We start from the raw sequence: 15,852 nt of genomic DNA on the forward strand, positions 1-15,852 counted from the left end.
AATATTTATCCCTTGACCAACACTTCAAACAAATGAACTGGTCATTATCACTTTGCTGCTTTTGGGATCTTGCTCTGCACAGTACACATCCTACATTACAACAGTGACGACACTACAAAAGTACTTCATTGGCTGTAAAGCACTTTGGGATTTGCTGAAGTCATGAAAGGTGCTATCGAAATGCAAGTCTCTCTTTTGCATTGACCACGAATCCTCCATGGCCTCCAAACTCCCTGTCTCTGTAATCTCCTTCACTACCCCCAGAATCTCCATTTCCCTCACTCTGGTCTCTTGTTCTTCTTCACTCCCCTTCACTTCCCTGCTGTAGTCATGGTTCAGCTGCCTAGGCCCCATATTCTGGAATTCCCTCCCTGGATCGCTGGGGTTTTTCATCTCAGTGTGGACAATATGCCAGGCAGTTTCATCACAGAACCTCCCGCCTCCACTGCCCAGCCCCCACACTGCCACCATTGGTTACCTGACATGTCAATCTTTGCAGTATTTGGTGACTACAATACCCACAATACCTATGCTCCTGAAACCACTCTATCTATTGCAATGTTGTGCAGTTATGGTCTGTGCCAGGGCCCAGTTAGGTTGTGGGTGTGTTATGGCCTCAATGAGTTGCCCAGGAGACTGTAGACAGCCCAGGAAGATTGGGAACCCTATAAATTGCTTTGTTTCCTTCTCTTCCTTTCACACCATGTACAAAAGCCATTACATTGACCAAGCTTTCAGACACCATTGCTGATCTCTCCTTTGATTCAGAGCCCACATTTGCTCATTACACATTTATGAAGTGCACTGAGATATTTTTCTACGTTAAAGTCACTCTATAAATATCAGTTGTGAATGCTGTTGTCGAGTATATAAAACTCCTACAATGCTTTCAACGTCATCCTTTAATATTACAACACCCTGCTCCAGCTGTGTGTAAAGTTGCCTCAAATAACCTTCTTACCAGCCTCAGGAGCCTTGTGAAGAATTAGTGTGGCTCTTTTACTAAACAGAGCCTCTCAACGAAATGAATCGCACGCATTGGAACCAAATCTGTCACCGGACCTGAGGCCCACAAACAAATCAGCTCTGACCTTTCACAGCCTTAAATTGAAACGTGGGCCCCGAGAGATTTGCTCTCTAATCCAAACCTTACACAACCTTCAGCTCTAAGGTCATGTTTACTGAAACAGAGATAAAAACAGAATGATGCATGTTTAACTAGTACTGAATCACTGACCTGAGCAGCACAGATAAGCAAAGTCAGGAGATTAGACGTATAAACTGGTTAAAGATGCTTCAGTGTGTCGGGGAGGGGAGAGTGAGGGGATGAGATTATCAATAGGCATGTGCAGTGTAACTCTGCTCCCGTTCACAATCAGTTGATAATTTAGCTCCAATCTTCATAGCAATGACTCCTCATTAACATCCACGGGTTAGCTGCATCACTCTGCTTCACCCCATCACATCACCCATTAACCTTCTAAACTCAAAGGAATACAAGTCAAGTCTATGCAGACTGTCCTTGTAATTTAACCCTTTTAGCCCCAGTATCATTCTGCTGCGTCTGGGCTGAAGCTCCTGCAAAGCCGATAGATCCTTCCTACGGTGCCCAGAACTCAACACAATTACTGTGTTTGAGTTTTATCTGCTGTGTCTTGTATCAAATTCTCTCATATCCAAACCAGAGCCTGATTGACAGCTGGAGTGTTAGTCACAGGCTGCAGTTTGAACTCAGTAACTGGGTTAATGATCAAACAGCAATTTTAAAGAAATCTTTAGGAAAAGATTTATAACCAAATGGAAACTAAATCCCAGTTAGAAATATTACATTTAAACTCTTGGATAACTTAAGGTTTCCAATGTTTGTCTTTTCGAAAAACCGAATGTCATTTCACCCTAAAACATTTTGCAGAAGGCCAGTATTTATCACCAAGTTAAGAAGATTCCAGAGCGCAGTCTCAGGGACTCTGAGATACACAGAGTTCACTGGAATAAAACTGAACCAACACGAGTCAGAGTCCTGTCAGTGAGTGACATTGTCACTGCTGGTTACAGATACTGGCTGGACAGACCAGCCCTCCCCCACCCCCTCCCTGACCCTCCCCCACCCCTCCCTGACCCCTGCCCCTCCCCCACCCCTACCCCTCCCCCACCCCTCACCTCGCACTCCCCTCCCCGACCCGGACCCTACCTCTCCCCCACCCGACACCTCCCCCACCCCCTACCCCTCCACCCACCCCCACCCCTTCCCTGACCCCTGCCCCTCCTCCACCCCCTCCCCCACCTGACCCCACCCCCTCCTCCACCCAACCCCACCCCTCCCCCAACCCTCACCTCCCACTCCCCTCCCCGACCCGGACCCTACCCCTCCCCCACCCGACACCTCCCCCACCCCCTACCCCTCCACCCACCCCCACCCCTTCCCTGACCCCTCCCACTCCCCCACCCCTCACCTCACACTCCCCTCCCCGACCCGGACCCTACCCCTCCCCCACCCCGACACCTCCCCCACCCCCTACCCCTCCACCCACCCCCACCCCTTCCCTGACCCCTCCCACTCCCCCACCCCTCACCTCACACTCCCCTCCCCGACCCGGACCCTACCCCTCCCCCACCCCGACACCTCCCCCACCTCCTTCAATCCAACTAGCGGAGAGTTTTCCCCCTGATTCCCGTTGAGTTCAATTTTACTCAGGTCCCTTGATGCCATCCTCGATCAAATGCTGCTAATGGATCAAATCCTTCCCATTCACCCCCATTGAACAGAATTCCGATGGACTCATGCCCTTCCCAGTTAGTGCTAACACCAATGATAATGTAATCACTGGTGAGCTGCTCAGTGTACTGGCCTCAATCTCAGTGAGTAAATGTTGCTGGGACAATGGGGCCTGGAGTGGACTTTGTTTGTTTGCAATGATTGTTTTTGGTCTGTGTTTTCTCTTCCAGGAGGTGCTGTGATTGAACCATTCACTTACTTTGGTTTGTGTCTGTTATTCTCTGGATTTTAAAATAATCTTGATCCCAAGGCAATGGCCATTCTACCTCCTCTTGTTCAGACAGTGATTTGCCAACAGCCATTTCTAACACAGTTGGAATTGAGCAGAATACAGAGAGGATTCAAACCAGTCAAACTGCACATCAGACAGAGAATGACTGGCAGAATGATCCCTAATCATTACGAATTCAGAATTCTAAAGCATTGCCCAGACTGCACTGACTAACGGTAACTGTTCCAAATATTATCTCCTTTGGTGTCAAATTTTGTTTGTTAACACTTCTGTGAAGCACCTTGGGACACTTTACCATGTTAAATGTGCTGTATCAATGCAAATTGCTCTTGTTTAATCTGCACTGACTGTAACGATCCTTCGTTGAAAGCTGTGCCACAGATTTTCATCTCCACTTTGATTTTAAATGAGTCACATCAAGCTCAAACTTTATCCTTTTGACATTTAGCTCAATTGATTCATTAGCTTTAAATCCTACTCAAGAATCGAGTGCACTGACTGAATCACCAACTACAAAACTACAGTCACTGCTCTTCGCAGTCAGTCTTGTTATGTGAAGAGCTTTGAAATGTTTCTCAGTTCCCTGCTGAAGGACAGAGCTTTCCTTTCCAACACGCTCTCTGCTCTGGTCTTAGTAATTTAACAGTAAAACTGTTCAGCTTCTTACCTGCCTTAGCAGAGACCGACTTTTGCAAAGTGAGTGATTTACAGCTTTTATCCAGGATTCTCTGGGTAAATATTTGTCTTAATGTGGGAGCCTCAGGGCGTTTCTGTTCAGGGATGAGTCTGTGTGGGGTTTGGCTAATCTGCACACAGCAACGTGGCAGATAGTGGGAATGTAGCAGATCCTGAGGTAATTCCAGGGAAAATGAAAACCATTTCCTGTCCACACAGGCGGAGGGAAACCTATTAACTGGAGAAGGAATGAAAACACAGGAAACACCTGGACAATGTGGTCCACAGCCAATGGCCGCTTCTCTGTATTACAGTCACATTATAAAAAAATATCACAAACATTTGCCTTTCTGATTTTTTTTTAATAGATGAATTTAGAAAACAGGTTGAAGAATGTGTGGCTTCACTGAGCCCAGTGTGACTGCCAGGACCTGATCCTCCACCACTTCCCCTGCTGATGTCAATGGATCAGAGAAAGGGGCACACAAAACAGTGACACCCAGCACAGGGGCACCCAGCACAGTGACACCCAGCACAGTGACACCCAGCACAGTGACACCCAGCACAGGGGCACCCAGCACAGTGACACCCAGCACAGGGGCACCCAGCACAGTGACACCCAGCACAGACACCCAGCACAGTGACAACCAGCACAGTGACACCCAGCACAGGGGCACCCAGCACAGTGACTCCCAGCACAGTGACACCCAGCACAGTGACACCCAGCACAGACACCCAGCACAGTGACAACCAGCACAGTGACACCCAGCACAGTGACACCCAGCACAGGGGCACCCAGCACAGACACCCAGCACAGTGACACCCAGCACAGGGGCACCCAGCACAGGGGCACCCAGCACAGTGACACCCAGCACAGTGACACCCAGCACAGACACCCAGCACAGTGACAACCAGCACAGTGACACCCAGCACAGTGACAACCAGCACAGTGACACCCAGCACAGTGACACCCAGCACAGGGGCACCCAGCACAGACACCCAGCACAGTGACACCCAGCACAGGGGCACCCAGCACCGTGGCACCCAGCACAGTGACACCCAGCACAGTGACACCCAGCACAGTGACACCCAGCACAGTGACACCCAGCACAGGGGCACCCAGCACAGACACCCAGCACAGTGACACCCAGCACAGGGGCACCCAGCACCGTGGCACCCAGCACCGTGGCACCCAGCACAGTGACACCCAGCACAGGGGCACCCAGCACAGTGACACCCAGCACAGGGGCACCCAGCACAGACACCCAGCACAGTGACACCCAGCACAGGGGCACCCAGCACAGGGGCACCCAGCACCGTGGCACCCAGCACAGTGACACCCAGCACAGTGACACCCAGCACAGGGGCACCCAGCACAGGGGCACCCAGCACCGTGGCACCCAGCACAGTGACACCCAGCACAGTGACACCCAGCACAGGGGCACCCAGCACAGACACCCAGCACAGGGGCACCCAGCACAGGGGCACCCAGCACCGTGGCACCCAGCACACGGACACCCAGCACAGTTACACCCAGCACAGTGACACCCAGCACAGGGGCACCCAGCACCGTGGCACCCAGCACAGTGACACCCAGCACAGGGGCACCCAGCACAGTGGCACCCAGCACAGGGGCACCCAGCACAGTGACACCCAGCAGAGGGGCACCCAGCACAGTGACACCCAGCACAGTGGCACCCAGCACAGTGGCACCCAGCACAGGGGCACCCAGCACAGTGACACCCAGCACAGTGGCACCCAGCACAGTGACACCCAGCACAGTGACACCCGGCCAAAATGCACCCAGCACAGGGACACCTAGCAGAGGGACACCCAGCAGAGGGGCACCCAGCACAGTGACACCCAGCACAGTGGCACCCAGCACAGTGACACCCAGCACAGTGACACCCGGCCAAAATGCACCCAGCACAGGGACACCCAGCAGTGGGGCACCCAGCACATGGGCACCCAGCAGTGGGGCACCTAGTACAGGGGCACGCAGTGCAGGGACACCCAGCACAAAGGCACCCAGTACAGGGGCACCCAGCACAGGGACACCCAGCACAGGGACACCCAGCACAGTGATACCCAGTGCAGGGACACCCAGCACAGGGACACCCAGCACAGGGGCACCTAGCACAGTGACACCCAGTGCAGGGACACCCAGCACAGGGACACCCAGCACAGGGGCACCTAGCACAGTGACACCCAGTGCAGGGACACCCAGCACAGGGACACCTAGCACAGTGACACCCAGTGCAGGGACACCCAGCACAGGGACACCCAGCACAGGGGCACCTAGCACAGTGACACCCAGTGCAGGGACACCCAGCACAGTGACACCCAGCACAGGGGCACCTAGCACAGTGACACCCAGTGCAGGGACACCCAGCACAGGGACACCCAGCACAGGGGCACCTAGCACAGTGACACCCAGTGCAGGGACACCCAGCACAGTGACACCCAGCACAGTGACACCCAGCACAGGGGCACCCAGCACAGTGACACCCAGCACACGGACACCCAGCACAGGGGCACCCAGCACAGTGACACCCAGCACACGGACACCCAGCACAGGGGCACCCAGCACAGTGACACCCAGCACACGGACACCCAGCACAGGGGCACCCTGCATTGGAGCTGCCAGCAGAGGGGCACCCAGCACAGTGACACCCAGCACAGTGACACCCAGCACAGTGACACCCAGCACAGGGGACACCCAGCACAGTGACACCCAGCACAGTGACACCCAGCACACGGACACCCAGCACAGGGGCACCCTGCATTGGATCTCCCAGCAGAGGGGCACCCAGCACAGTGACACCCAGCACAGTGACACCCAGCACGGTGACACCCAGCACAGGGGCACCCAGCACAGTGACACCCAGCACAGTGACACCCAGCACGGTGACACCCAGCACAGGGGCACCCAGCACGGTGACACCCAGCACAGTGACACCCAGCACAGTGACACCCAGCACAGTGACACCCAGCACGGTGACACCCAGCACAGGGACACCCAGCACAGTGACACCCAGCACAGTGACACCCAGCACAGGGGCACCCTGCATTGGAGCTCCCAGCAGAGGGGCACCCAGTGCAGGGGCACCCAATGCAGGGACACCCAACACTGGGGCACCCAGCACAGGGGCACCCTGCATTGGAGCTGCCAGCAGAGGGGCACCCAGCACAGTGACACCCAGCACAGTGACACCCAGCACAGTGACAACCAGCACAGGGGACACCCAGCACAGTGACACCCAGCACAGTGACACCCAGCACAGTGACAACCAGCACAGGGGACACCCAGCACAGTGACACCCAGCACAGTGACACCCAGCACACGGACACCCAGCACAGGGGCACCCTGCATTGGATCTCCCAGCAGAGCGGCACCCAGTGCAGGGACACCCAACACTGCGGCACCCAGTACAGGGGCACCCAGTACAGGGACACCCAGAGGGGGAAAGGGCAACATTTGATTTCTGCTATTGGCCAAGCCTACACTGCCCTGTCCCTCGTCTAGCCACGCCTCCTACCCCTGGCCACACCCACTCTCATGCCAACGACCTTATTTGGGGTTTGGATATAAACCGTCCACTGACAATGGACGGTGGAGATTAAATGAAACACAGAACTTGCATTTCTATAGCGGCTTTCACTACTTCAGGTCATCACAAAGCACTGTACAACCAATGAAATACTTTTGAAATATAGTCACTGTTGTAATGTAGGAAATTCAGCATTGTTTGTGCACAGCAAGATCCCACAAACAACAATCAGATAGTTCCCAGTTTTTATTGATGTTGGTTGAAGAATACATGCTGGCCGTGAGACTGGGGAAATCCCCTCCTCTTTCCTTAAATGGTGCCGTGGGATCTTTGACACCCTGAGAGAGGGACAGGGCCTCAGTTTAACATCTGATCCCACACAGAGAAAATCTAAGAGATGGTAATCAGTCAGCAGTCAGCTGGATATTTGCCTGGCTGACCTTTCACCTCTGTCTGCCCAATACGCTCTAATTCTGGCCTCTTTACATCCCCAATTTCAGTTGCTCCGCCATTGGCGTCCGTGCCTTCAGCTGTCTGGGCCCTAAACTCTGGAATTCCCTCCCTAAACCTCTTACCCCTCTCTCACCTCCTCTACGATGCTCCTTAAAACCAACCTCTTTGATCAAGCTTTTGGTCACCTGTCCTACTAACTCCTGATATGACTCAGTGTTTGATTTTGTTTGATAATGTTCCTGTGAAGGAACATGTCAAAGGTGCCATATAAATGGAAGAGTTGTTGTTGTTGAAATTGGAAAGAAAGCCAATGAAAAGCCAGACTGGAGATACCATCAATCCACAATGCCGAGTCTCTGCTCCGCCCTTCCCCAACCTCCCGAATATCAGGGTGTGGTTTCATCTGCAGTCACTGCTCTCTCGTTTCAAACTCCTGAATTGCTGTGTTTATACATTCCAGCAATTTCCAATTACAGATGTGAAGATCCCAGGCTTCTAATTTCAGGATTGTTGGATTTTGTGCCTCTGTGATGCTGAGTTCTGATAAATCCTCCCAGTCCCCCAAATCATGCAACAGAAAATGCCTTTCAGTCTGAGTTCAGCTCTGTGCTGAGTGCTGCAGCAGGACACTGCCTGATATTTACACTCACCAGGCTTCACAGTCATCTCCCTCTGCCACTGGGGTTGCCAACTCTGCTTGGACATATTCCTAGAGGTTTTGTCTCATTGCAGACCAGCATCACCCAGTCAAACAACCTTGTCTCCCCCATTTCTAATATTTGTATAACTAATAAACCAAGATATTCAAAGAAAACTTTTTTAAAAACTACTATTTTTCTAACCACATTTGATTTTTCTGCTGGAGACTCCAGGGTAATCCTGAATGGTTGACAACCCCAACATCCCACACTGGGACGGGCTCTTTGTAGCAGCAGGTGTGTGGGTACAGTCACTTTGCTGCTCTTGTACCTTGTCACCCAGCAACACAGGAAGTACAGACAGCTTGACTTTGGTAGAGCTTCGACAAATCAGATACCATGCTTTCCTTTATCGAGTGTGAACCCTCCCTCTTTGTCCAGAAACAGACTGGTCTACAGGCTGTCGTGACATATACTGGCTTTGTCAGTGTAACTATTCCCACTCTCCAGCCCCCATTCCTTGTTCTGCTCTCCTACAGTACCAGGGACAGAGGACCAGGACAGAAATGCATGGTCTCCTCATTCGCTCACTATCCCAATGTACAGTCCGGATGCACAACTTAACTGACAATGGACTCAATCAATTTACCACAAATTCACAGCCAAAAGATTGGAGCAGACAAGGAGACAAGATGTGAATTATTGTTTATTAATTTGTAAAAAAGATCTCCAAACCAATGTCACCAGATTGGTCTGACGCCATTCGGTGCTGACAGACCCCAGCTGGGAACTCATTTGGGATCCACTAACTCCACCGTCTTCTTCATTCTCTCGAGATTCACCATCAACTTATCCTGGGATTCCTTCTGAATTTGTGGCTTCGGGTCCTTGATGGTCCCAAGGAAGAGTGGGATTCCGGAGATGTCATCACGGATGAGGAAGAAGAAGGGCCGGTTGATGTTGCATTGCAAGAAGGAGCGGCTGACAGCGACCCCCGTGGTAGCAGCAGCCTCCACTCCTTCTTCCTTCAGCTCCATGGTGGCCTTGTGCTGAACACTCGACACAAGCAGAGGCGTGGCTGAGATCTTGCTCAGGTTCGGGTTGGTGAAAAGATTGCTGAGGCCTGGAACAGCAGAGAGCAAGGATGAGAGAAGAAGATTGACTTGGCTGGTCAGGGAGGTGAGCGGCCGTGTGTGGGGCAGAGGGCCATCGGTGTCTGTTAGACAGACCCAGCTCACGCCACACCCTGCTACCCGCGCGCACACACACACACTCACACACACACACTCACACACACTCACACTCACACACACTAACACACACACTCACACTCACACACTAACACACACACACACACACTCACACACACACACTCACACACACTAACACACACACTCACACTCACACACTAACACACACACACACACACTCACACACACACACTCACACACACTCACACTCACACACACTCACACACTAACACACTAACACACTCACACACACACACTAACACACTCACACTCACACTCACACACTCACACACACTCACACTCACACACACACACTAACACACTCACACACACTCACACACCCACACACTAACACACTCACACTCACTCACACACTCACACACACACACACTCACACTCACACACACACACTCACACTCACACACACACACTCACACTCACACACTCACACACACACTAACACACTCACACACACACACTAACACTCACACACTAACACTCACACACACACTCACACACTCACACACTCACACACTCACACACACTCACACACACTCACACACACTCACACACACACACACACTCACTCACACTCACACACTCACTCACACACTCACACACACACACACACACACACACACACACACACACACACTAACACTCACACTCACTCACACTCACACACACACACACACTAACACACACACACTAGCACACTCACACTCACACTAACACACTCACACTCACACACACACACACACTCACACACACTAACACTCACACTCACTCACACTCACACACTCACACACACACACACACTAACACACACACACTAGCACACTCACACTCACACTAACACACTCACACTCACACACACACACACACTCACACTCACACACACACACACTAACACACTCACACACTGACACTAACACACACACGCTAACACGCACTCACACATACACTCACACACTCACATACTAACATACACTCACACATACACTCACACACACACTCTCACTCACACTCTTATTCACACTCTCACTCACACACATACACTCACACACACACTCTCACTCACTCACACACACTCACACATGCACACTCACTGACACACTCACATGCACTCACACTTACACACATACACACACTCACTCACTCGCGCACACACTCACTCACACACCACACTTATGGTGAAGGTTTTTGAGTCATTTACACACTTTTGGTTTTGATTTTCAGGGAAGCGAGGATTCAGCCCAATAGGAAGTGAGATTGGGTGCAGTGGGTTCGCAACTAGCTGATGGCACAAGGATGTTAGAAAGACATGGGAGAATTGGCCGACATACCGAGGCTCTGCAAGGCTTGGCTTAGGTCGACATCAAAGTCAATGTTGAGTTTTGGCACCTTGACTGGCATTGGCCGAGCTCTGAAAAACCTGGCCAGGAGCTCAGTGATATTTAGCTTGGCCACAATGCTGTTGAGTCTTCCAGCCATCATCGGCTTCACCACAATGAAGCTCATGTTTTGTTTGAAGGACAACCTGGCAACCTAAGAGGAAAGATGTCATCACCTGGCTTAGAAATAACACACAACAGATTCCTTTAACATGACCCCTCTTCCCCACCCCAATTCCCTGACCCATCATTTCATTTCCTTTTATATACAGCTTCTCCCCTGAATTCATGCTGGAGTCACCCTGTAACAGTCGCTGTCAGCAGACATGGAGACAGTTACACAGAATATACAGCACAAAAACAGGCCATTCGGCCCAACCACTCTATACTGGTGTTTATGGATAGGGCTTCAAATTATTAGAGCAGGCAACAGTGTTCAGGTGAAGGAAGATTTAGAAATCCAAAGAGAAAAGTTGGGACAATAGAACAGTGTAGCAATGTGGGTAAAGACAAGTAGTGGGAGAGGCAGGGACAGAGAGTTTAACAGTAATAGTGCATCAGTGAATAAAATCCATGCAAAGATTAATAAATAAAAAATTAAATTAAAGGTTCTTTATCAGAATGTGTGAATCATCCGCAATAACCGAGATGAACTAGTGGCACAAACAGAGATAAATGGATTCGATCTAATTGTCATTACAGAGACATGGTTACAAGATGACCAGGGTATGCAATATTTTGAAAAGACAGGCAGAATGGAAAAGGAGGAGGCGTAGCCCTGATTGTAAAGGATGACATAAGGGCATTAGCGAGAAAGGACCTTGGCTCAGAAAATCATGGAGTAGAATCAGTATGGGTGGAGAATAGGAATAGTAAAAGTGAGAAAACACTGGTGGGCGTAGTTTATAGGCCCCCTACCAGTAGATATACTGTTGGATAGAGTATTAAACGAGAAATTATTGGCACTTGTAACAAAGACAATTAATAATTGGTGGTGGGGGGGGGGGGTACTTTAATCATAATATAGACTGGACCAGGTGGGAACATTGGTATGAGGAATCGAACTGGACAGGTACTTAAGGGTCTAACATCTGAACACAGCAAACTACATAGATATGTGGAGTGAGTTAGGAAAAGTAGATTGGGAAACTAGATTACAAGATATGACAGTAGACAAGTAATGGCAAACATTTAAAGAATTAATTCATAATTTGCAACAAATACATATTCCTCGAAGGAATAAAAACCCTAGGGGAAGAGTGATCAAAACATGGCTAACAAGAGAATTTGTAGGTAATATTAGATGAAAGGAATTGGCTTATAATGTTACTAGAAAGAGAAGTAAGTCTGAGGATTGAGAGGATTTTAGAATTCAGCAAAGCATGATCAAGAAATTGATAAAGGAAGAGAAAAGAGAATATAAGAATCGACTAGCAAGACATATAAAAACAGATTGTGAGAGTTTTTACAAGCATGTAAATAGGAAGAGAGCAGTGAATGTGAACATGGGTCCATTAGAGACAGAGACAGGAGAAATTATCATGGGGTTCTAAGGAAATAGCAGAGACACTGAACAAATACTTTGTATCTGTCTTCACAATAGAAACACAAAAAAAATCCAGAAATAACAGGGAACCAAGGATCTAGTGAGAATCTAAAGAAATAGTACTAGGGAAATTAATGGGATTATGTGGCAACTAATCCCCTGGGCCTAATGGCCGACGTCCAAACGTTTTAAAAGATGTGTCCCATGGATTGGAAGATAGCAAGCATAACCCTGCTGTTCAGGAAAGGAAGGAGAGAGAAAACAGGGAACTACAGGTTAGCCTGACATCAGTAGCGGGGAAAATATTAGAATCTATTATTAGTGGTGTGGTAACAGGGCACCGAGAAAATCCTAATATGGTTAAGAGGAGTCAACTAGGCAAATCATGTTTGACAAATTTATTTGAGTTTTTTCAGTTTGTAACTAGCAGGCTGGATAAAGGGGAACCAGTGGATGTAGTATATTTGGAATTTCAAAAAGCATTCAATAAGGTGCCACTCAAGAGGCTATTACACAAAATTAGGACTCATGGGATTGGGAGTAATATATTAGCATGAATTCAGGATTGATTAACAGACGAAAAACAAAGAGTAGGAATAAATGGGTCATTTTTGGGTTGACAGGCTGTAACTAGCGCAATACTGTAAGGATTTAGGTTGGAGAATCTGGGATTGTTCTGCTTGGAGTAAAGGAGATTGAGGGGAGGTTTGATAGAGGTGTACAAGATTATGACAGGGTTAGATAAGATAGAGAAAGAAAAGTTGTTCCCATTAGCTGATGGTACAAGGACTAGGGAACACAGCTTAATGGTTTTAGGCAAGCGAAGCAGAGGGGATGTGAGGAAGATCTTTTTTACACAGTGAGTGGTGATGACCTGGAACTCGCTGCCCACGAGGGTGGGGGAAGTGGAGACGATCAACGATTTTAAAAGGAAATTGAATGGGCACTTGAAGGAAATAAACTTACAGGCTTATGGGGATAAAGCAGGGGAGTGGGACTGACTGGATTGCACTACGGAGAGCTGATATGGACTAGATGGGCCGAATGGCCTCCTTCTGTGCTGAAAATGATTCTACAGATCAGTGCTGGGGTATCAGCTATTTACAATTTATATTAATGAGGGGACTAACAGTAATGTATCCAAGTTAGCTGACGATACAAAGTTTGGTGAAAAGGTAAGCAGTGAGGAGGACACAAAGAGGCTGCAAAGGGATATAGACAGATTGTGTGGACAGATTGAATACATATATTTAGTGTATTACTACACATTTTTAATAATTCATTAGAAAAGGTGCAGTGCCAGAGGGTGGTGCCGTAGTGGCCATGCCACTAAACTTGTAATCCAGAGGCCCAGGCTAATGTCCTGGGGACACAAGTTCAAATCCCATCACAGCAGCTGGTGGAATTTACATTCAATTAATTAATCTAAATTTAATTAATTAATTTTAAAAAATCTGGAATTGAAAGCCAGGCGCAGTAATGGTGCCATAAAACTATCATTGATTGTTGCTAAAAACCCATCTGGTTCACTAATGTCCTTTAGGGAAGGAAATCTGCTGTCCTTACCTGGTCTGGCCGACATGTGACTCCAGACCCACAGCAATGTGGTTAACTCTTACATGCCCTCTGAAATGACCTAACAAGACATTCAGCTGTCAAGGGCAATTAGGGATGGGCAACAAATGCTGGCCTTGCCAGTGACGCCCACATCCCATGAAAGAAAAAAAAAGCTAACGTAATTCCTATATTTAAGAAGTGGGAAAGGACATGTCCAGGGAATCATAGATCAGTCAGCTTAACATTGGTGATCGGAAAAATAATGGAATCCCTACGAAAGGAGAGAATTGAAGAATGTCTAGGAACAAAAAATATAATAGCGTGGATTTCAAAAGAGAAAATCTTGCTTAACCAAACTTACCGAATTTTTTGAGGAAGTAATAGAGAGAATAGATAATGGTAATGCAGTAGATGTTATTTGTCTGGATTTTCAAAAGGCCTTTGATAAGTTGCTCCATAATTGGCTATTGAATAAGGTCAGAGAATGTGGAATCAGGGGACAAGTGTCAGAATGGATTGGTAACTGGCTTCATGACAGAAAGCAGAGATTGTGAGTAAAGGGTTGTTATTCAGAGTGATAGAAGGTGGGAAGTGATATTCCACAAGGACCAGTGCTGGGACCAGTGCTGTTCACAATTTACATTAATGATTTAGACTTTGAAATCAAAAACACAATTTCTAAATTTACAGAAGACACCAAATTGCGGGGGGGTGGGGGGAGGGGGGGATAGTCAATACTGAGGAGGATTGCAATAAATTACAGGAGAACATTAATAAACTTGCGGAATGGGGAAGTAATTAGTTTAACACAGATAAATGTGAGGTAGTACATTTTAGTAGGAAGAATAGTGGAGTTTGCAAGTTCTCCCTGTGACCGCATGGGTTTTCGCCAGGTGCTCTGGTTTCCTCCCACAGCCAAAGCCTTGCAGTTTGATAGGTAAATTGGCCGTTGTAAATTGCCCCTAGTATAGGTGGGTGATAGGGAATATGGGATTACTGTAGGGTTAGTATAAATGGGTGGTTGATGGTCAGCACAGACTCGGTGGGCCGAAGGGCCTGTTTCAGTGCTGTATCTATAAATAAATAAAATAAATAAATAAAATTATTACTTGGAAGGTGCAAGTGTCGGTGGGGCAGAGGAGCAAAGGGATCTGAGTGGACAAATACACCAATCACTAAAATTGCACCACAGGTTAACAAAGTCATAAAAAGAAGCAAACCCCAAACACCAGGGTTTATTTCTCCAGGGACTGAATTGAAGAGTAGAGGAGTTATGCTGAAACTGTATCGAACCCTGGTTAGACCATACTTAGGGCTGGTTTTTAACAGCCCACTGCCGATCTCGACGGCACACACACCAAAGAGTCACCGCAATCTCAAGGGTAGTGGCTCATTTAAATAGCCGGGGGAATCCGCCCCCCACCCCCCAGTCTCGTGGAGGGGGTGGGCTGTCCATCCTCGGCAATGACATCAGCTGCCTGTGTGCAGGCACTGGTGCCATTTTAAAAGGGCTGCCAGCCTTGCTGCCCAATTTAAATTTTTAAAGTCCTACCACACAAACTTAAATAAATAAATTTCCATCACCCCTTTCCCACCCACCCCCCCATAACAATTGCAATAACTATTTGCCCTTCCCCCCAAAACACTTAACTTTTACTTCTGACCTTCCCCGTCAAACTGCACAAAGTTTAAGGTTCAACCCTTCCCACCATCCCGTTCACCCATGACGTTTATTTGACCCCGTTTCCACACCCCCCACAACACTGATAAACGTACCTCC

The 15,852-nt window shown here is 48.7% G+C and overlaps 2 protein-coding genes across 3 annotated transcripts in view; both read right to left on the reverse strand.

Annotated features, from left to right (window-relative positions):
* LOC137358960 (pigment epithelium-derived factor-like) overlaps positions 1–3,893 on the reverse strand; it is a 127,920-nt gene extending 124,027 nt beyond the window's left edge. Inside the window, exon 1 of one of the 2 annotated variants that reach the window (XM_068025126.1) lies at positions 3,676–3,893. The gene's annotated coding sequence lies outside the window, so the exon portion shown is untranslated. Of the gene's footprint in view, positions 1–961; positions 1,070–3,675 lie in introns of those variants that run through there. The other variant, XM_068025127.1, reaches the window with a different exon arrangement.
* Positions 3,894–9,013: 5,120 nt separating this feature from the next.
* LOC137358961 (alpha-2-antiplasmin-like) overlaps positions 9,014–15,852 on the reverse strand; it is a 44,710-nt gene continuing 37,871 nt past the window's right edge. The window contains exons 8-9 of the mRNA XM_068025128.1: positions 10,922–11,123; positions 9,014–9,448 (exon numbers count right to left, since the gene is read on the reverse strand). Coding sequence (XP_067881229.1) covers positions 9,117–9,448; positions 10,922–11,123 — 534 coding nt within the window. The 3' untranslated portion in view covers positions 9,014–9,116. The remainder of the gene's footprint in view (positions 9,449–10,921; positions 11,124–15,852) is intronic.

Source organism: Heterodontus francisci, unplaced genomic scaffold, assembly GCF_036365525.1.
Source record: "Heterodontus francisci isolate sHetFra1 unplaced genomic scaffold, sHetFra1.hap1 HAP1_SCAFFOLD_778, whole genome shotgun sequence".
NCBI classification, from domain to species: Eukaryota; Metazoa; Chordata; class Chondrichthyes; order Heterodontiformes; family Heterodontidae; genus Heterodontus; species Heterodontus francisci.